Source organism: Chiloscyllium plagiosum, unplaced genomic scaffold (assembly GCF_037043375.1).
Source record: "Chiloscyllium plagiosum isolate Xiang-an unplaced genomic scaffold, Cpla_swu_hap1 HiC_scaffold_1, whole genome shotgun sequence".
In the NCBI taxonomy this organism is placed as follows: Eukaryota; Metazoa; Chordata; class Chondrichthyes; order Orectolobiformes; family Hemiscylliidae; genus Chiloscyllium; species Chiloscyllium plagiosum.
In genome coordinates this window covers 165,651,597-165,679,443 of record NW_028270139.1, presented here as the reverse complement: position 1 = coordinate 165,679,443, position 27,847 = coordinate 165,651,597, and the positions used below count along the sequence as shown (strand labels likewise).

The 27,847-nt window shown below is 50.3% G+C and overlaps 1 protein-coding gene across 4 annotated transcripts in view; it reads right to left on the bottom strand.

Annotated features, from left to right (window-relative positions):
- hspa12b (heat shock protein family A (Hsp70) member 12B) overlaps positions 1-27,847 on the bottom strand; it is a 244,674-nt gene that overhangs the window by 74,325 nt on the left and 142,502 nt on the right. For all 4 annotated transcript variants that reach the window (XM_087992010.1, XM_087992018.1, XM_087992012.1 and 1 more), the window contains one exon: positions 24,227-24,485. In XM_087992010.1, coding sequence (XP_087848136.1) covers positions 24,227-24,485 — 259 coding nt within the window. The remainder of the gene's footprint in view (positions 1-24,226; positions 24,486-27,847) is intronic.

Here is a 27,847-nt window from a genome sequence, read left to right as displayed (position 1 = left end):
CATACTACACTCACATCACTCTCACACTCACATCACTCTCACACTCACATCACACTCACACTCACATCACTCTCTCACTCACATCACTCTCACACTCACATCACTCTCACACTCACATCACACTCTCACACTCACATCACTCTCTCACTCACATCACTCTCACACTCACATCACACTCTCACACTCACATCACACTCTCACACTCACATCACACACACACATCACACTCATCACACTCATCACACTCATCACACTCATCACACTCATCACACTCATCACACTCACATCACACTCACACTACACTCTCCCACACATCACACTCTCCCACACATCACACTCTCCCACATCACACTCTCCCACATCACACTCAACACACACTACACTCACATCACACGTCACACTCACATCACACTCTCACAGACATCACACCCACATATATCACACCCACATATATCACACCCACATACATCACACCCACACACATCACACCCACACACATCGCACTCTCACACACATCGCACTCTCACACACATCGCACTCTCACACACATCACACTCACACATCTCACACATCTCACACATCTCACACATCTCACACACTCACACACTCACTCACTTCACACTCCACACTTCACACTCACTTCACACTCACTTCACACTCACATCACACTCACATCACACTCACACACATCACACTCACACATCACACTCACACACATCACACTCACACACATCACACTCACACCACACTCTCCCACACATCACGCCCACATACATCACACACACACACATCACACTCACACACTTCACATCACACTCTTCACACTCACACACTTCACACTCACACACTTCACACTCACACACTTCACACTCACACTCACATCACACTCTCCCTCACATCACACTCACACTCATCACACACATCACACACATCACACACATCACACACATCACACACATCACACTCATCACACCCATATACATCTCACACATACACACACATATCACACTCACACTACACTCACATCACTCTCACACTCACATCACTCTCACACTCACATCACTCTCACACTCACATCACACTCTCCCACACATCACACTCTCCCACACATCACACTCTCCCACACATCACACTCTCCCACACATCACACTCATCACACTCATCACACTCACACACTTCACACTCACATCACTCTCACACTACACTCACATCACACTCACACTCTCTCCCACACATCACACACATCACACTCACACTCATCACACTCCACACTACACACTCTCACACTTCACACACTTCACACCTCACTCTCCCACACATCACACCCACACACATCACACTCACACATACATCACACTCTCACACATCTCACACATCTCACACATCTCACACACTCATCACACTCATCACACTTCACACTCACACACTTCACACTCTCACTCACACTCACATCACACACTCCCATACATCACACACACACATCACACTCACACACTTCACATCACACACTCGCACACATCACACTCATCACACTCATCCCACACTTCACACTCACATCACACTCTCACACATCACACTCACACACTTCACACTCGCATCACACTCTCACAGACATCACACTCTCACAGACATCACCCTCTCACACACATCACACTCACACACATCACACTCACACAACACACATCACACTCACACAACACACATCACACTCACACAACACACATCACACACACACACATCACACACTCACACACCTCACACACCTCACACACCTCACACACCTCACACACCTCACACACCTCACACACATCACACACATCACACACACTCTCACACTCTCACAACATACAACACACACAACACACTCTCTCACACATCACACTCTCACAACACACAACACACTCTCACACACATCACACACACATCACACACACATCACACACACATCACACACACATCACACACACATCACACACACATCACACACACATCACACTCACTCACTCACACTCACTCACACTCTCACTACACAACACACAACACACAACACACAACACACATCACACTCTCTCACACATCACACTCACAATACACAACACACTCTCACACACGTCACACTCTCTCACACATCACACACACATCACACTCACACACTTCACACTCACACACTTCACACTCACACACTTCACACTCACACACTTCACACTCACACTACGCTCACATCACTTTCACACTCACATCACACTCTCCCTCACATCACACTCTCCCACACATCACACTCTCCCACACATCACACTCTCCCACACATCACACTCTCCCACATCACACTCGCACTCACATCACACTCACATCACACTCGCACTCACATCACACTCTCCCACACAACACGCCCACATACATCACGCTCACACACTTCACATCACACACTCACTCACATCACACACTCACACACATCACACTCATCAAACATCACACCCATCACACATCACACACTTCACACTCACATCACACACTCACACACATCACACTCACATCACACTCACACTACACTCACATCACTCTCACACTCACATCACTCTCACACTCACATCACACTCTTCCACACATCACACTCTCCCACACATCACACTTCACACTAACATCACTCACATCACACTCACACTACACTCTCCCACACATCACACTCTCCCACACATCACAATCACACACACATCACACTCACACACTTCACACACTTCACACTCACTCACACAACACTCTCCCACACAACACACCCACACACATCACACTCATCACACTCATCACACTCATCACACTCATCACACTCTCCCACACATCACACCCATATACATCACACTCTCCCACACATCACACCCATATACATCACACACACACATCACACACACACTACACTCACATCACTCTCACACTCACATCACTCTCACACTCACATCACTCTCACACTCACATCACACTCACACTCACATCACTCTCTCACTCACATCACACTCTCACACTCACATCACACTCTCACACTCACATCACACTCTCACACTCACATCACACACACACATCACACTCATCACACTCATCACACTCATCACACTCATCACACTCATCACACACATCACACTCATCACACACATCACACTCATCACACTCATCACACTCATCACACTCACATCACACTCATCACACTCACATCACACTCACACTACACTCTCCCACACATCACACTCTCCCACACATCACACTCTCCCACACATCACACTCTCCCACACATCACACTCACACACTTCACACACTTCACACTCACTCACACAACACTCTCCCACACAACACACCCACACACATCACACTCATCACACTCATCACACTCTCCCACACATCACACCCATATACATCACACTCTCCCACACATCACACCCATATACATCACACACACACATCACACACACACTACACTCACATCACTCTCACACTCACATCACTCTCACACTCACATCACTCTCACACTCACATCACACTCACACTCACATCACTCTCTCACTCACATCACTCTCACACTCACATCACACTCACATCACACTCTCACACTCACATCACACTCTCACACTCACATCACACACACACATCACACTCATCACACTCATCACACACATCACACTCATCACACTCATCACACTCATCACACTCATCACACTCACATCACACTCACACTACACTCTCCCACACATCACACTCTCCCACACATCACACTCTCCCACATCACACTCTCCCACATCACACTCAACACACACTACACTCATCACACGTCACTCACATCACACTCTCACAGACATCACACCCACATACATCACACCCACATACATCACACCCACATACATCTCACACTCACACACATCACACTCTCACACACATCACACTCTCACACATCTCTCACACATCTCTCACACTTCTCACACACACTCACATCACACTCACATCACACTCACATCACACTCACATCACACTCACACCACACTCACATCTCACTCACTCACACACATCTCACTCACATCACTCTCACACTCACATCACTCTCACACTCACATCACACTCTCCCACATCACACTCATCACACTACACTCACATCACACTCACACTACACTCTCCCACACATCACACTCTCCCACACATCACACTCTCCCACATCACACTCTCCCACATCACACTCAACACACACTACACTCACATCACACGTCACACTCACATCACACTCTCACAGACATCACACCCACATATATCACACCCACACACATCGCACTCTCACACACATCGCACTCTCACACACATCGCACTCTCACACACATCGCACTCTCACACACATCGCACTCACACATCTCACACATCTCACACTCACACACTCACACACTTCACACTCACACACTTCACACTCACATCACACTCACATCACACTCACATCACACTCACATCACACTCACACTCACATCTCACTCACACACACATCTCACTCACACACACATCACATTCACACACACATCACTCTCACACTCACATCACTCTCACACCCACATCACACTCTCCCACATCACACTCAACACACACTACACTCACATCACACGTCACACTCACATCACACTCTCACAGACATCACACCCACATATATCACACCCACATACATCACACCCACACACATCGCACTCTCACACACATCGCACTCTCACACACATCGCACTCTCACACACATCGCACTCTCCCTCATCACACACATCACACACATCACACACATCACACACATCACACACATCACACACATCACACACATCACACACATCACACACATCACACTCTCACAACACACAACATACAACACAAACATCACACTCTCTCACACATCACACTCTCACAACACACAACACACTCTCACACACATCACACCCCTCACACTCCCTCACACCCCTCACACTCCCTCACACTCCCTCACACTCCCTCACACTCCCTCACACTCCCTCACACACTCCCTCACACACTCCCTCACACACTCCCTCACTCACTCACACTCACTCACTCACACTCACTCACACTCTCACAACACAACACACAACACACAACACACATCACACTCTCTCACACATCACACTCACACAATACACAACACACTCTCACACACATCACACTCTCTCACACATCACACACATCACACTCTCCCACATCACACTCTCCCACATCACACTCTCCCACATCACACTCTCCCACATCACACTCATCACACTCACACACTTCACACTCTCACACTTCACACACTTCACACCTCACTCTCCCACACATCACACTCACACACTCATCACACTCACACACTCATCACACTCACACACTCATCACACTCACACACTCATCACACACATCACACTCATCACACTCATCACACTTCACACTCACACACTTCACACTCACACACTTCACACTCACACACTTCACACTCACATCACACACTCCCATACATCACACACACACATCACACTCACACACTTCACATCACACACATCACACTCATCCCACACTTCACACTCACATCACACTCTCACACATCACACTCACACACTTCACACTCACATCACACTCTCACAGACATCACACTCTCACAGACATCACCCTCTCACACACATCACACTCACATCACACTCACACACATCACACTCACACACATCACGCTCACACAACACACATCACGCTCACACAACACACATCACGCTCACACAACACACATCACACACACACACCTCACACACCTCACACACCTCACACACCTCACACACCTCACACACCTCACACACCTCACACACCTCACACACCTCACACACATCACATACCTCTCACACATCACACACTTCACACTCACATCACACACTTCACACTCACATCACACACTCACACACATCACACTCACATCACACTCACACTACACTCACATCACTCTCACACTCACATCACTCTCACACTCACATCACTCTCACACTCACATCACACTCTTCCACACATCACACTCTCCCACACATCACACTTCACACTAACATCACTCACATCACACTCACACTACACTCTCCCACACATCACACTCTCCCACACATCACAATCACACACACATCACACTCACACACTTCACACACTTCACACTCACTCACACAACACTCTCCCACACAACACACCCACACACATCACACTCATCACACTCATCACACTCTCCCACACATCACACCCATATACATCACACTCTCCCACACATCACACCCATATACATCACACACACACATCACACACACACTACACTCACATCACTCTCACACTCACATCACTCTCACACTCACATCACTCTCACACTCACATCACACTCACACTCACATCACTCTCTCACTCACATCACACTCTCACACTCACATCACACTCTCACACTCACATCACACTCTCACACTCACATCACACACACACATCACACTCATCACACTCATCACACTCATCACACTCATCACACTCATCACACTCATCACACTCATCACACTCATCACACACATCACACTCATCACACTCATCACACTCATCACACTCACATCACACTCACACTACACTCTCCCACACATCACACTCTCCCACACATCACACTCTCCCACACATCACAATCACACACACATCACACTCACACACTTCACACACTTCACACTCACTCACACAACACTCTCCCACACAACACACCCACACACATCACACTCATCACACTCATCACACTCTCCCACACATCACACCCATATACATCACACTCTCCCACACATCACACCCATATACATCACACACACACATCACACACACACTACACTCACATCACTCTCACACTCACATCACTCTCACACTCACATCACTCTCACACTCACATCACACTCACACTCACATCACTCTCTCACTCACATCACTCTCACACTCACATCACACTCTCACACTCACATCACACTCTCACACTCACATCACACACACACATCACACTCATCACACTCATCACACTCATCACACTCATCACACTCATCACACTCATCACACTCACATCACACTCACACTACACTCTCCCACACATCACACTCTCCCACACATCACACTCTCCCACATCACACTCTCCCACATCACACTCAACACACACTACACTCATCACACGTCACTCACATCACACTCTCACAGACATCACACCCACATACATCACACCCACATACATCACACCCACATACATCTCACACTCACACACATCACACTCTCACACACATCACACTCTCACACATCTCTCACACATCTCTCACACTTCTCACACACACTCACATCACACTCACATCACACTCACACCACACTCACATCTCACTCACTCACACACATCTCACTCACATCACTCTCACACTCACATCACTCTCACACTCACATCACACTCTCCCACATCACACTCATCACACTACACTCACATCACACTCACACTACACTCTCCCACACATCACACTCTCCCACACATCACACTCTCCCACATCACACTCTCCCACATCACACTCAACACACACTACACTCACATCACACGTCACACTCACATCACACTCTCACAGACATCACACCCACATATATCACACCCACACACATCGCACTCTCACACACATCGCACTCTCACACACATCGCACTCTCACACACATCGCACTCTCACACACATCGCACTCACACATCTCACACATCTCACACTCACACACTCACACACTTCACACTCACACACTTCACACTCACATCACACTCACATCACACTCACATCACACTCACATCACACTCACACTCACATCTCACTCACACACACATCTCACTCACACACACATCACATTCACACACACATCACTCTCACACTCACATCACTCTCACACCCACATCACACTCTCCCACATCACACTCAACACACACTACACTCACATCACACGTCACACTCACATCACACTCTCACAGACATCACACCCACATATATCACACCCACATATATCACACCCACACACATCGCACTCTCACACACATCGCACTCTCACACACATCGCACTCTCACACACATCGCACTCTCCCTCATCATACTCATCACACACATCACACACATCACACACATCACACACATCACACACATCACACACATCACACTCTCACAACACACAACATACAACACAAACATCACACTCTCTCACACATCACACTCTCACAACACACAACACACTCTCACACACATCACACACTCTCACACACATCACACCCCTCACACTCCCTCACACCCCTCACACTCCCTCACACTCCCTCACACTCCCTCACACACTCCCTCACACACTCCCTCACTCACACTCACTCACTCACACTCACTCACTCACACTCACTCACACTCTCACAACACAACACACAACACACAACACACATCACACTCTCTCACACATCACACTCACACAATACACAACACACTCTCACACACATCACACTCTCTCACACATCACACACATCACACTCTCCCACATCACACTCTCCCACATCACACTCTCCCACATCACACTCTCCCACATCACACTCATCACACTCACACACTTCACACTCTCACACTTCACACACTTCACACCTCACTCTCCCACACATCACACTCACACACTCATCACACTCACACACTCATCACACTCACACACTCATCACACTCACACACTCATCACACTCACACACTCATCACACACATCACACTCATCACACTCATCACACTTCACACTCACACACTTCACACTCACACACTTCACACTCACACACTTCACACTCACATCACACACTCCCATACATCACACACACACATCACACTCACACACTTCACATCACACACATCACACTCATCCCACACTTCACACTCACATCACACTCTCACACATCACACTCACACACTTCACACTCACATCACACTCTCACAGACATCACACTCTCACAGACATCACCCTCTCACACACATCACACTCACATCACACTCACACACATCACACTCACACACATCACGCTCACACAACACACATCACGCTCACACAACACACATCACACTCACACAACACACATCACACACACACACCTCACACACCTCACACACCTCACACACCTCACACACCTCACACACCTCACACACCTCACACACCTCACACACCTCTCACACATCACATACCTCTCACACATCACACACATCACACACATCACACACATCACACACATCACACACATCACACACATCACACACATCACACACATCACACACATCACACACATCACACACATCACACACCTCACACACCTCACACTCTCACACTCTCACACTCTCACAACACACAACATACAACACACACATCACACTCTCTCACACATCACACTCTCACAACACACTCTCACACACATCACACACACTCACACACTCTCACACACTCACACACATCACACACATCACACACATCACACACATCACACACATCACACACATCACACTCACTCACACTCACTCACACTCACTCACACTCACTCACACTCACTCACACTCACTCACACTCTCACAACACACAACACACAACACACAACACACAACACACAACACACATCACACTCTCTCACACATCACACTCACACAATACACAACACACTCTCACACACATCACACTCTCTCACACATCACACACATCACACACATCACACTCACACACATCACGCACATCACACTCACACACATCACACTCACACAACACACACCACACTCACACAACACACACCACACTCACACAACACACATCACACTCACACACACATACACACATCATACACACACATCACACACACACATCACACACACACATCACACACACTCATCACACTCACACACTACACACTCTCACACTTCACACCTCACTCTCCCACACATCACACCCACATCACACTCATCACACTCATCACACTCATCACACTCATCACACTCATCACACTTCACACTCTCACTCACACTCACATCACACACTCCCATACATCACACCCACATACATCACACTCACACACACATCACACTCACACACTTCATATCACACACTCGCACACATCACACTCATCACACTCATCCCACACTTCACACTCACATCACACTCTCACACATCACACTCACACACTTCGCACTCACATCACACTCTCACAGACATCACCCTCTCACACACATCACACTCACATCACACTCACACACATCACGCTCACACACATCACACTCACACATCACACACACACATCACACACATCACACACATCACACACATCACACACATCACACACATCACACACATCACACACATCACACTCTCACAACACACACATCACACTCTCACACACATCACACTCTCTCACTCTCTCACACTCTCACACTCTCACACATCACACACATCACTCACTCACTCACACTCACTCACACACATCACACTCACTCACACTCTCTCACTCTCTCACTCTCTCACTCTCTCACTCTCTCACAACACACAACACACAACACACACATCACACTCTCTCACACATCACACTCGCACAACACACAACACACTCTCACACACATCACACTCACACACATCACACTCACACACATCACACTCACACAACACACACCACACTCTCACAACACACATCACACTCTCACACACACATCACACACACACATCACATCACACACACACATCTCACACACACACACATCACACACACATCACACATCACACATCACACTCACACACACACATCACACTCACACACACATCACACTCACACACACATCACACTCACACTCACACTCACACTCACACACATCACACTCACACACATCACACACACATCACACTCACATACATCACACTCACATACATCACACTCACACACATCACACTCACACACACATCACACTCTCACACTCTCCCACACTCTCACACTCTCCCACACTTCACACTCACACACTTCACACTCGCATCACACTCTCCCACACATCACACACTCTCACACATCACAATCACGTCACACTCTCACACACCTCACACCACACACTCACACATCACATCACACTCACACATCACATCACACTCACACATCACATCACACTCACACAACACACATCACACACATCACACACATCACACTCACACACATCACACTCACACACATCACACTCACACACATCACACTCACACACATCACACTCACACATCACACTCTCACACTCTCCCACACTTCACACTCACACACTTCACACTCGCATCACACTCTCCCACACATCACACACTCTCACACATCACAATCACGTCACACTCACACACACCTCACACTGTCACACATCACATCACACACTCACACATCACATCACACTCTCACATCACATCACACTCACACACACATCACACTCACACAACACACATCACACACATCACACACATCACACACATCACACTCACACACATCACACTCACACATCACACACACACACACATCACACTCTCACACACTCTCACACACTCACACACATCACACTCTCATACACTCACACACATCACACTCACACACATCACACTCACACACATCACACTCACACACATCACACTCCCACACATCACACTCCCACACACACATCACACTCTCACACACTCCCACACATCACACACTCCCACACATCACACACTCCCACACATCACACACTCCCACACATCACACACTCCCACACATCACACACTCCCACACATCACACACTCCCACACATCACACACTCCCACACTTCACACTCACATACATCACATCACACACTTCACACTCCGATCACACTCTCCCATATATCACACACTCTCACACATCACACTCACGTCACACTCTCACACACATCACATCACACACTCACACATCACATCACACACTCACACACACCACACTCACACACACATCACTCACACACTTCACACTTACATCACACTCACACACACATCACGCTCACACACACATCACACACACACACATCACGCTCACACACATCACACTCACACAACACACATCACACTCACACAACACACATCACACACAGGAGAAAGTGAGGTCTGCAGATGCTGGAGATCAAAGTTGAAACTTTATTGCTGGAACAGCACAGCAGGTCAGGCAGCATCTAGGGAACAGGAGATTCGACGTTTCGGGCACAGGCCCTTCTTCAGGAATCTTCACACTCACACATCACACACACACACACACATCACATACCTCACATACCTCTCACATACCTCTCACACACATCACACACATCACACACATCACACACATCACACTCTCACACTCTCACACTCTCACAACACACACATCACACTCTCTCACACATCACACTCACACAACACACTCACACACATCACACTCTCTCACACTCTCTCACACTCTCTCACACTCTCTCACACTCTCACACACATCACACTCTCTCACACTCTCTCACACTCTCTCACACTCTCTCACACTCTCTCACACTCTCACACTCTCTCACACTCTCTCACACTCACTCACACTCACTCACACTCACTCACACACACTCTCTCTCTCTCTCTCTCACTCTCACTCTCTCACTCTCTCACTCTCTCTCTCACTCTCTCACTCTCTCACTCTCTCACTCTCTCACTCTCTCACTCTCTCACTCTCTCTCTCACTCTCTCACTCTCTCACTCTCTCACTCTCTCACTCTCTCACTCTCTCACTCTCTCACTCTCTCACTCTCTCACTCTCTCACTCTCTCACAACACACAACACACAACACACACATCACACTCTCTCACACATCACACTCTCTCACACATCACACTCTCTCACACATCACACACACACATCACACTCACACACATCACACTCACACACATCACACTCACACACATCACACTCTCACAACACACACCACACTCTCACAACACACATCACACTCTCACACACATACACACATCACACACACACATCACACACACACATCACACACACACATCACACACACATCACACACACACACATCACACACACTCACCACACACACACATCACACACACACACATCACACACACATCACATCACACATCACACATCACACATCACACTCACACACATCACACACACATCACACTCACATACATCATACTCACACACATCACACACACATCACACTCACATACATCATACTCACACACATCACACACTCTCACACTCTCACACTCTCACACTCTCACACTCTCACACTCTCACACTCTCACACTCTCACACTCTCACACTCTCACACTCTCACACATCACACTCTCACACATCACACATCACACTCTCACAACACACACATCACACTCTCTCACACATCACACTCACACAACACACTCTCACACACATCACACTCTCTCACACTCTCTCACACTCTCTCACACTCTCACACACATCACACACATCACACACATCACACACATCACACACATCACACACATCACACCCATCACACCCATCACACCCATCACACTCACTCACACACACTCTCTCTCTCTCTCTCTCACTCTCTCACTCTCTCACTCTCTCTCTCTCTCTCTCACTCTCTCACTCTCTCACTCTCTCTCACTCTCTCACTCTCTCACTCTCTCACTCTCTCACTCTCTCACTCTCTCACTCTCTCACTCTCTCACTCTCTCACTCTCTCACTCTCTCACTCTCACACAACACACAACACACACATCACACTCTCTCACACATCACACTCTCTCACACATCACACTCTCTCACACATCACACTCTCACACACATCACACTCACACACATCACACACATCACACTCTCACAACACACACCACACTCTCACAACACACATCACACTCTCACACACATACACACATCACACACACACATCACACACACACATCACACACACATCACACACACACACATCACACTCACACATCACACTCACACATCACACTCACACATCACACTCACACATCACACTCACACATCACACTCACACATCACACTCACACATCACACTCACACATCACACTCACACATCACACACACACACATCACACACACACACATCACATCACACATCACACATCACACTCACACACATCACACACACATCACACTCACATACATCATACTCACACACATCACACACACTCTCACACTCTCACACTCTCACACTCTCACACTCTCACACTCTCACACTCTCACACTCTCACAACACACACATCACACTCTCACAACACACACATCACACTCTCACAACACACACATCACACTCTCTCACACAACACACTCTCACACACATCACACTCTCTCACACTCTCTCACACTCTCACACACATCACACACATCACACACATCACACTCACTCACACTCACTCACACTCACTCACACTCACTCACACTCACTCACACTCACTCTCACACAACACACAACACACACATCACACTCTCTCACACATCACACTCGCACAACACACAACACACTCTCACACACATCACACTCACACACATCACACACATCACACTCACACACATCACACTCACACAACACACACCACACTCTCACAACACACATCACACTCTCATACACATACACACATCACACACACACATCACACACACACATCACACACACACATCACACACACACATCACACATCACACATCACACATCACACTCACACTCACACACATCACACACACACACATCACACACACATCACACTCACATACATCATACTCACACACACATCACACTCACACACTTCACACTTACATCACACTCTACCACATTTCACATCACACTCTCCCACATTTCACATCACACACTCACACATTCATCACACTCACACACACATCAAACTCACACGCACATCACACTATCACGCACACCACACTCACACACCACACTCACACACCACACTCACACACCACACTCACACACCACACTCACACACACCTCACACTCTCCCACCTCACATCACACACTTACACACAGATCACACTCTCTCACACAGACACATCACACTCACACATTTCACATCACACACTCACACATACAACACACTCTCAGACACCTCACACACAAATCACACTCTCACACCTCACACTCACACACACCACGCACTCACTCTCACACCACGCACTCACTCACACATACATCACACACACATCACACTCTCACAGACATCACACTCTCACAGACATCACACTCTCACAGACATCACACTCTCACACTTCACATCACACACTTCACATCACACACTCGCACACATCACACTCATCACACACTTCACACTCATATCACACTCTCACACATCACACTCACACACATCACACAACACACATCACACTCACACAACACACATCACACACATCACACACACACATACATCACACTCTCACACTCTCCCACACTCTCACACTCTCCCACACTTCACACTCACACACTTCACACTCGCATCACACTCTCCCACACATCACACACTCTCACACATCACAATCACGTCACACTCTCACACACCTCACACCACACACTCACACATCACATCACACTCACACATCACATCACACTCACACATCACATCACACTCACACAACACACATCACACACATCACACACATCACACTCACACACATCACACTCACACACATCACACTCACACACATCACACTCACACACATCACACTCACACACATCACACTCACACATCACACTCTCACACTCTCCCACACTTCACACTCACACACTTCACACTCGCATCACACTCTCCCACACATCACACACTCTCACACATCACAATCACGTCACACTCACACACACCTCACACTGTCACACATCACATCACACACTCACACATCACATCACACTCTCACATCACATCACACTCACACACACATCACACTCACACAACACACATCACACACATCACACACATCACACACATCACACACATCACACACATCACACTCACACACATCACACTCACACATCACACACACACACACATCACACTCTCACACACTCTCACACACTCACACACATCACACTCTCACACACTCACACACATCACACTCACACACATCACACTCACACACATCACACTCACACACATCACACTCCCACACATCACACTCCCACACACACATCACACTCTCACACACTCCCACACATCACACACTCCCACACATCACACACTCCCACACATCACACACTCCCACACATCACACACTCCCACACATCACACACTCCCACACATCACACACTCCCACACTTCACACTCACATACATCACATCACACACTTCACACTCCGATCACACTCTCCCATATATCACACACTCTCACACATCACACTCACGTCACACTCTCACACACATCACATCACACACTCACACATCACATCACACACTCACACACACCACACTCACACACACATCACTCACACACTTCACACTTACATCACACTCACACACACATCACGCTCACACACACATCACACACACACACATCACGCTCACACACATCACACTCACACAACACACATCACACTCACACAACACACATCACACACAGGAGAAAGTGAGGTCTGCAGATGCTGGAGATCAAAGTTGAAACTTTATTGCTGGAACAGCACAGCAGGTCAGGCAGCATCTAGGGAACAGGAGATTCGACGTTTCGGGCACAGGCCCTTCTTCAGGAATCTTCACACTCACACATCACACACACACACACACATCACATACCTCACATACCTCTCACATACCTCTCACATACCTCTCACACACATCACACACATCACACACATCACACACATCACACACATCACACTCTCACACTCTCACACTCTCACAACACACACATCACACTCTCTCACACATCACACTCACACAACACACTCACACACATCACACTCTCTCACACTCTCTCACACTCTCTCACACTCTCTCACACTCTCTCACACTCTCACACACATCACACTCTCTCACACTCTCTCACACTCTCTCACACTCTCTCACACTCTCTCACACTCTCACACTCTCTCACACTCACTCACACTCACTCACACTCACTCACACTCACTCACACACACTCTCTCTCTCTCTCTCTCACTCTCACTCTCTCACTCTCTCACTCTCTCTCTCACTCTCTCACTCTCTCACTCTCTCACTCTCTCTCTCACTCTCTCACTCTCTCACTCTCTCACTCTCTCACTCTCTCACTCTCTCACTCTCTCACTCTCTCACTCTCTCACAACACACAACACACAACACACACATCACACTCTCTCACACATCACACTCTCTCACACATCACACTCTCTCACACATCACACACACACATCACACTCACACACATCACACTCACACACATCACACTCTCACAACACACACCACACTCTCACAACACACATCACACTCTCACACACATACACACATCACACACACACATCACACACACACATCACACACACACATCACACACACACATCACACACACACACATCACACACACTCACCACACACACACATCACACACACACACATCACACACACATCACATCACACATCACACATCACACATCACACTCACACACATCACACACACATCACACTCACATACATCATACTCACACACATCACACACACATCACACTCACATACATCATACTCACACACATCACACACTCTCACACTCTCACACTCTCACACTCTCACACTCTCACACTCTCACACTCTCACACTCTCACACATCACACTCTCACACATCACACATCACACTCTCACAACACACACATCACACTCTCTCACACATCACACTCACACAACACACTCTCACACACATCACACTCTCTCACACTCTCTCACACTCTCACACACATCACACACATCACACACATCACACACATCACACACATCACACACATCACACACATCACACCCATCACACCCATCACACCCATCACACTCACTCACACACACTCTCTCTCTCTCTCTCTCACTCTCTCACTCTCTCACTCTCTCTCTCTCACTCTCTCACTCTCTCACTCTCTCACTCTCTCACTCTCTCACACTCTCTCACTCTCTCACTCTCTCACTCTCTCACTCTCTCACTCTCTCTCACTCTCTCACTCTCTCACTCTCTCACTCTCTCACTCTCTCACTCTCTCACTCTCTCACTCTCTCACTCTCTCACACTCTCTCACTCTCTCACTCTCTCACTCTCTCACACTCTCACACTCTCACACTCTCTCACTCTCTCACTCTCTCACTCTCTCACTCTCTCACTCTCTCACTCTCTCACTCTCTCACTCTCTCACTCTCTCACTCTCTCACTCTCTCACAACACACAACACACACATCACACTCTCTCACACATCACACTCTCTCACACATCACACTCTCTCACACATCACACTCTCACACACATCACACTCACACACATCACACTCACACACATCACACTCTCACAACACACACCACACTCTCACAACACACATCACACTCTCACACACATACACACATCACACACACACATCACACACACACATCACACACACATCACACACACACACATCACACTCACACATCACACTCACACATCACACTCACACATCACACTCACACATCACACTCACACATCACACTCACACATCACACACACACACATCACACACACACACATCACATCACACATCACACATCACACTCACACACATCACACACACATCACACTCACATACATCATACTCACACACATCACACACACTCTCACACTCTCACACTCTCACACTCTCACACTCTCACACTCTCACACTCTCACACTCTCACAACACACACATCACACTCTCACAACACACACATCACACTCTCACAACACACACATCACACTCTCTCACACAACACACTCTCACACACATCACACTCTCTCACACTCTCTCACACTCTCACACACATCACACACATCACACACATCACACTCACTCACACTCACTCACACTCACTCACACTCACTCACACTCACTCACACTCACTCACACTCACTCTCACACAACACACAACACACACATCACACTCTCTCACACATCACACTCGCACAACACACAACACACTCTCACACACATCACACTCACACACATCACACACATCACACTCACACACATCACACTCACACAACACACACCACACTCTCACAACACACATCACACTCTCATACACATACACACATCACACACACACATCACACACACACATCACACACACACATCACACACACACATCACACACACACATCACACACACACATCACACATCACACATCACACATCACACATCACACATCACACATCACACATCACACATCACACATCACACTCACACTCACACACATCACACACACACACATCATACTCACACACACATCACACTCACACACTTCACACTTACATCACACTCTACCACATTTCACATCACACTCTCCCACATTTCACATCACACACTCACACATTCATCACACTCACACACACATCAAACTCACACGCACATCACACTATCACGCACACCACACTCACACACCACACTCACACACCACACTCACACACCACACTCACACACACCTCACACTCTCCCACCTCACATCACACACTTACACACAGATCACACTCTCTCACACAGACACATCACACTCACACATTTCACATCACACACTCACACATACAACACACTCTCAGACACCTCACACACAAATCACACTCTCACACCTCACACTCACACACACCACGCACTCACTCTCACACCACGCACTCACTCACACATACATCACACACACATCACACTCTCACAGACATCACACTCTCACAGACATCACACTCTCACAGACATCACACTCTCACACTTCACATCACACACTTCACATCACACACTCGCACACATCACACTCATCACACACTTCACACTCATATCACACTCTCACACATCACACTCACACACATCACACAACACACATCACACTCACACAACACACATCACACACATCACACACACACATACATCTCACTCTCACACAAATCACACACATCACACTATCACACACACTATCACACACACTATCACACACACTATCACACACACTATCACACACACTATCACACACACTATCACACACACATCACACACACATCACACACACATCACACACACATCACACACACATCACACACACATCACACATACATCACACATACATCACACATACATCACACATACATCTCACATACATCTCACACTCTCACACTCTCACACTCTCACACTCTCACACTCTCACATCACACACATCACACACATCACACTCTCCCACTCACACACTCACACACATCACACTCTCCCACACTTCACACTCGCACACATCACACTCACACACTTCACACTCGCATCACACTCTCCCATATATCACACACTCTCACACATCACAATCACGTCACACTCTCACACATCGCACACACACAACACACATCACCCTCACACAACACACATCACACTCTCACACACATCACACACATCACACTCACACACATCACACTCACACAACACACACCACACTCACACAACACACATCACACTCTCACACACATCACACTCACACACACACACATCTCACACTCACACACACACACATCACACTCACACACACACACATCACACTCTCACACATCACACTCTCACACACACATCACACTTTCACACACTCCCACACATCACACTCTCCCACACTTCACACTCACATCACACTCACACACTTCACACTCGCATCACACTCTCACACACCTCACACTGTCACACATCACATCACACACTCACACATCACATCACACTCACACATCACATCACACTCACACACACATCACACACATCACACTCTCATACATCACACTCACTCACACTCACACACATCACACTCACACGCACACCACACACGCACACCACACACGCACACCACACACGCACACCACACACGCACACCACACACGCACACCACACACGCACACCACACACGCACACCACACACGCACACCACACACGCACACCACACACGCACACCACACACGCACACCACACACGCACACCACACACGCACACCACACACGCACACCACACACGCACACCACACACACGCACACCACACACACGCACACCACACACACGCACACCACACACACACACGCACACCACACACACGCACACCACACACGCACACCACACACGCACACCCCGCACACCCCGCGCACACCGCACACCCCACGCACACACACACACCCCCACCCCACACACACACACCCCCACCACACACACACACACACACACACACCCCACACACACACCACACCCACACACACACCCCACACACCCCACACCCACACACCCCACACATCCCACACCCACACACCCCACACACACACCCCACACATCCCACACCCACACACCCCACACACACACCCCACACACACCCCACACACACACCCCACACACACACCCCACACCCCACACCCCACACCCCACACCCCACACCCCCCACCCCACACCCCCCACACACCCCACACACCCCACACACCCCACACACCCCACACACCCCACACACCCCACACACCCCACACACCACCCCCCACACCCCCCACACACCCCACACACCCCACACACCCCACACACCCCACACACCCCACACACCCCACACACCCCACACACCCCACACACCACCCCCCACACCCCCCACACATGCACGCACGCACGCTCCACACACACACACACTCCTCTCTGTGTGGGATGAGGGAATACCTGGAGTGTTGTCCCTGTAGATTATGCCAGGGTTGGCTCAGTGGTTAGCACTGCTGTCTCCCAGCACCAGGGAGCTGGGTTCGATTCTAGCCTCAGGTAACTGTCTGGGTGGAGTTTGCACATTCTCCCTGTGTCTGCCTGGGTTGCCTCCCATAATCTAACCATGTGCAGGTTAGGGTTGACTGACCATCAGGAAGGTTATAGGAGTAGGGTTGGTCTGGGTGGGCTGCTCTTTGGAGGGGCAGTATGGACTTGATGGGCCAAATGGCCTGTTCCCACACTGTCGGGACTCTCTTTAAATGGAGGTTTCCAGCCAATGGAACAGTCCAGTGCCTGACAATGAGCCTGCTCTGGCAGTGCCCCCTGTAGGCAGGTTCGGATCAAGCAGACGGTATAACTCCGGTCCTGAATATTCTCCTCAGCTGCGTCTGCTTTCAGGAGGAGCGCTTGGTTTGAGCGGGTCTTCGCTTGTTCGAGTTTAGGAGGATGAGAAACGTAGGGAAGTCTGACGCGGGGGGGGGGTGGATTGAGTAGACGCAGAGAGAAATAAGAACCAACTTGCTGGAGAAGCTCAGCAGGTCTGGCTGCGTCTGTGGAGAGAAATCAGAGCTAACGTGCTGGGGTTCGGTGACCCTTCCTGGGGAGCCCCTGTATTTTGGTTCCACAGTTCTGCTGGGTTTTATTTAGCAGATACAAGGGAGGATGTTATTCCCGTGGCTGGGAGAGATTAGATCCCAGGGGTGGGGGTGTGCAGATACGGGAGAGACCACTACAGACGGAGATGAGGAGGAACGGCTTCATCCTGACAGCACTGCGTGGCCTTGCTCTGTCGGCCGGCTGCTTGGTTTTTGGGGGGGGATGTCGAGTGAGACCCTGGACACAGGTTCAAACTCCTGCCCCAGGCTCGCGGAGGTGACCGTTACCACCCAGTCGAAGTGCTCACCCGTGTGGTTACCCGAGTGCCTGCTGTCTGTGAGGGCCGTCTCTAATACCAGGGTAGTGGCTTCACCTTGTCCCATTCTCCACCGCTCTCGGGCTACTGTGCAGGCCGGGGTCACTTTGACTAAATCGGGGGGGGACGGATAACGTTCATGGAATTTCCAGGCATCAAGGGCAACGGAAATGTGAGGTTGAGGTGGAGGATCAGTCGGGCTGAGTGGCACAGCAGGTTTGAAGGGCTGAGTGGTCTCCTGCTGGGCCCAGTCTCGGCTGAGATGGACCACAGTTCCCGTGAGTCGGTCAGAATATCGGCACCGTCCAGCTAATGAGGACACCAGGTTTGTTTTCATCGATTCCCTGCAGGGTGGGGTCAGGCCAGTCGGCCCATCGAGTCCACACTGGCCCTCTGAAGAGCATGTCAACCGCTTTCCCCCCCCCCACCATAACCATGTGTTTCCCATGGCTAACCCACCCTCGCCTGCACATCCCTGGCCACTATGGACAATTTCCCGTGGCCAATCCGCTCTAACCTACACATCTCTGGACTGTGGGAGGAAACCGGAGCACCCGGAGGAAACCCAGGGGGAGAATGTGCAAATTCCACAAAGCTGGTCCCTTTATTTTTACTGAAAAAGCTGCTCCTTTCCTCAAAGAGACCATGTCCTTGATTGTTTTCAGAGGGGTTGTAAACCTACCCAGGGTCTGAGGAGGCTAGTTTGGTCCAGAGATTAAAGGGTAGTGAGAGGCCTTTTCGTTTAGCTGTAAACAGATGAGACTTCAGGTTAAAGTGGTCATGCTTTAGAAGTGACCTGTATAAGGAAAGGGGAGTGGTCAGCTCTTTTGCTGAGCAGGTCAGTCTCGAATGAGTTAGGTGGTCAGCTATGTGGGAACAGGCTCTCTCTCTCTCTCTCTCTCTCTCTGTTTCTGCCCCTCTAACTTCAACCGGTAAGCATCTGTTCCATTTTTCTAACTTTCTTTTAAGGAGTTTGGTCACAGGGACTGTAGTGTATATTCGGAGTCGAGTTTGCATACACTGAGTTCTGGAGGAGTTCCTGATCCTGTTCTTTGTGTAAGTTTGTGAAGAAGTTTCCGTCTGTTTTAAAACCTGGTAATCAACCTCGCTAACTTCCTCCGGGTAATCCTCACCGGACACTCACCCAAACAAATTGCAAAGTTACGGTCTGGGCTGCCTGTTTAGGAATGTTTTGAGTGGTCTGGCCTAATCCGGAACAAAACTCCACCCAGACAGTCACCCGGGGCTGGAAACGAGCCCAGGTTGCTAACCACTGAGCCGCTGTATATTCCGTGAATAAACCGAAGAATTAGTTTCAGAGTTCACCAGCGGGTCTGGCGAGGGAAGGACACGGGATGTGTGTTACCTGCTCTTTTTCAGTGTAGTTTCCACACTCTGCCCTTTATATTTGCGATAATAGTCGATGAAGGAGAACGGTAAGGAGATATTGAGAGGGTTAAGCCGCTTGGGGGAAGCAGTCCGTTTCCGGGCTTCAAAAGAAATCATCAAGTCGACCCAGGCGGCCGGGCGCTTCACCTTAAAATGCTCAATGTAATCACGGCCGAAGATCTGGCCCAGCATCTTCTCAAAGGCGAGGTCCACTCCAACAGCTCCATAAGGTCCTCCTGTGGGAGAACAGGCTCACAGTGACTGGACACTGTTAAAGAGACGGAGCCATGAGGTGTGGAGAGCTGCCCCACCTCACAGTCATAGCATCACAGGTTATGTGGCAATGCAGAGACAACGACATCTTCTCCAGGCTGACCTATCACAGCAGGGCAGGGCAGGTCTCCCAGCACAGGCTGACCTATCACAGCACGGCAGGGCTCCCAGTACACACTGACCTATCACAGCACGGCAGCGCAGGGCTCCCATCACACGCTGACCTATCACAGCAGGGCAGCGCAGGAGTCCCAGCACACGCTGACCTATCACAGCACGGCAGCGCAGGGTTCCCAGCACACGCTGACCTATCACAGCACGGCAGCTCAGGGTTCCCAGCACACACTGACCTATCACAGAAGGGCAGCGTAGGGCACCCTGCACACGCTGACCTATCACAGCAGGGCAGCGCAGGGCTCCCAGCACAGGCTGACCTATCACAGCACAGCAGCGCAGGACTCCCAGCACACGCTGACCTATCACAGCAGGGCAGCGCAGGGGTCCCAGCACACGCTGACCTATCACAGCACGGCAGCGCAGGGCTCCCAGCACACGGAGACCTATCACAGCACGGCAGCGCAGGGCTCCCAGCACACGCTAACCTATCACAGCAGGGCAGCGCAGGGCTCCCAGCACACACTGACCTTTCACAGCAGGGCAGCGCAGGGCTCCCAGCACACGCTAACCTATCACAGCAGGGCAGGGCAGGGCTCCCAGCACACACTGACCTTTCACAGCAGGGCAGCGCAGGGCTCCCAGCACACGCTCAACCTATCACAGCACGGCAGGGTAGGGCTCCCATCACACGCTAACCTATCACAGCAGGGCAGTGCAGGGCTCTCAGCACACACCTATCACAGAAGGGCAGCGTAGGGCTCCCTGCACACGCTGACCTATCACAGCAGGGCAGCGCAGGACTCTCAGCACACACTGACCTATCACAGCAGGGCAGCGCAGGACTCTCAGCACACACTGACCTATCACAGCACGGCAGCGCAGGACTCTCAGCACACGCTGACCTATCACAGCACAGCAGCGCAGGACTCTCAGCACACGCTGACCTATCACAGCAGGGCAGCGCAGGACTCTCAGCACACACTGACCTATCACAGCACACGCTGACCTATCACAGCACGGCAGCGCAGGACTCTCAGCACACGCTGACCTATCACAGCAGGGCAGGGCAGGGCTCCCAGCACAGGCTGACCTATCACAGCACGGCAGCGCAGACTCTCAGCACACGCTGACCTATCACAGCAGGGCAGGGCAGGGCTCCCAGCACAGGCTGACCTATCACAGCACACGCTGACCTATCACAGCACGGCAGCGCAGACTCTCAGCACACGCTGACCTATCACAGCAGGGCAGGGCAGGGCTCCCAGCACAGGCTGACCTATCACAGCACGGCAGCGCAAGGCTCCCAGCACACTCTGACCTATCACAGCACGGCAGCGCAGGGCTACCAGCACAGGCTGACCTATCACAGCAGGGCATCGCAGGGTTCCCAGCACACATTGACCTATCACAGCAGGGCAGTGCAGGGCTCCCATCACACGCTGACCTATCACAGCACAGCAGCGCAAGGCTCCCAGCACACGCTGACCTATCACAGCAGGGCTATGCAGGGCTCCCAGCACAGGCTGACCTATCACAGCACAGCAGCGCAGGTCTCCCAGCACATGCTGACCTACCACAGCAAGGCAACGCAGGGCTCCCAGCACAGGCTGACCTATCACAGCACAGCAGCGCAGGGTTCCCAGCACACGCTGACCTATCACAGCATGGCAGTGCAGGGTTCCCAGCACACGTTGACCTTTCACAGCACGGCAGTGCAAGGCTCCCAGCACACACTGACCTATCACAGAAGGGCAGCGTAGGGCTCCCTGCACACACTGACCTATCACAGCAGGGTAGCGCAGGACTCTCAGCACACACTGACCTATCATAGCAGGGCAGCGCAGGACTCTCAGCACACGCTGACCTATCACAGCAGGGCAGGGCAGGGCTCCCAGCACAGGCTGACCTATCACAGCACGGCAGCGCAGGACTCTCAGCACACACTGACGTATCACAGCACGGCAGCGCAGGACTCTCAGCACACGCTGACCTATCACAGCAGGGCAGGGCAGGGCTCCCAGCACAGGCTGACCTATTACAGCACAGCAGCGCAGGGCTCCCATCACACGCTGACCTATCACAGCAGGGCAGCGCAGTGTTCCCAGCACACGCTGACGTATCACAGCAGGGCAGCGCAGGGTTCCCAGCACAGGCTGACCTATCACAGCACGGCAGCGCAGGACTCTCAGCACACGCTGACCTATCACAGCAGGGCAGCGCAGGGCTCCCAGCACAGGCTGACCTATCACAGCACGTCAGCGCAGGGCTCCCAGCATAGGCTGACCTATCACAGCAGGGCAGCGCAGGGTTCCCAGCACACGCTGACCTATAACAGCAGGGCAGCGCAGGGCTCCCATCACACGCTGACCTATCACAGCAGGGCAGCGCAGGACTCTCAGCACAGGCTGACCTATCACAGCACAGCAGCGCAGGGCTCCCAGCACACGCTGACCTATCACAGCAGGGCAGCACAGGGCTCCCAGCACAGGCTGACCTATCACAGCACGGCAGCGCAAGGCTCCCAGCACACGCTGACCTATCACAGCAGGGCAGCGCAGGGCTCCCAGCACAGGCTGACCTATCACAGCACGGCAGCGCAGGGCTCCCAGCACAGGCTGACCTATCACAGCAGGGCAACGCAGGGCTCCCAGCACACGCTGACCTATCACAGCAGGGCAGCGCAGGACTCTCAGCAGACACTGACCTATCACAGCACAGCAGCGCAGGACTCTCAGCACACGCTGACCTATCACAGCAGGGCAGGGCAGGGCTCCCAGCACAGGCTGACCTATCACAGCACAGCAGCGCAGGGCTCCCATCACACGCTGACCTATCACAGCAGGGCAGCGCAGGACTCTCAGCACAGGCTGACCTATCACAGCACGGCAGCGCAGGGCTCCCATCACAGGCTGACCTATCACAGCACGGCAGCGCAGGGTTCCCAGCACACGCTGACCTATCACAGCAGGGCAGCGCAGGGTTCCCAGCACAGGCTGACCTATCACAGCACGGCAGCGCAGGACTCTCAGCACACGCTGACCTATCACAGCACAGCAGCGCAGGGCTCCCAGCACAGGCTGACCTATCACAGCACGTCAGCTCAGGGCTCCCAGCATAGGCTGACCTATCACAGCAGGGCAGCGCAGGGTTCCCAGCACACGCTGACCTATAACAGCAGGGCAGCGCAGGGCTCCCATCACACGCTGAC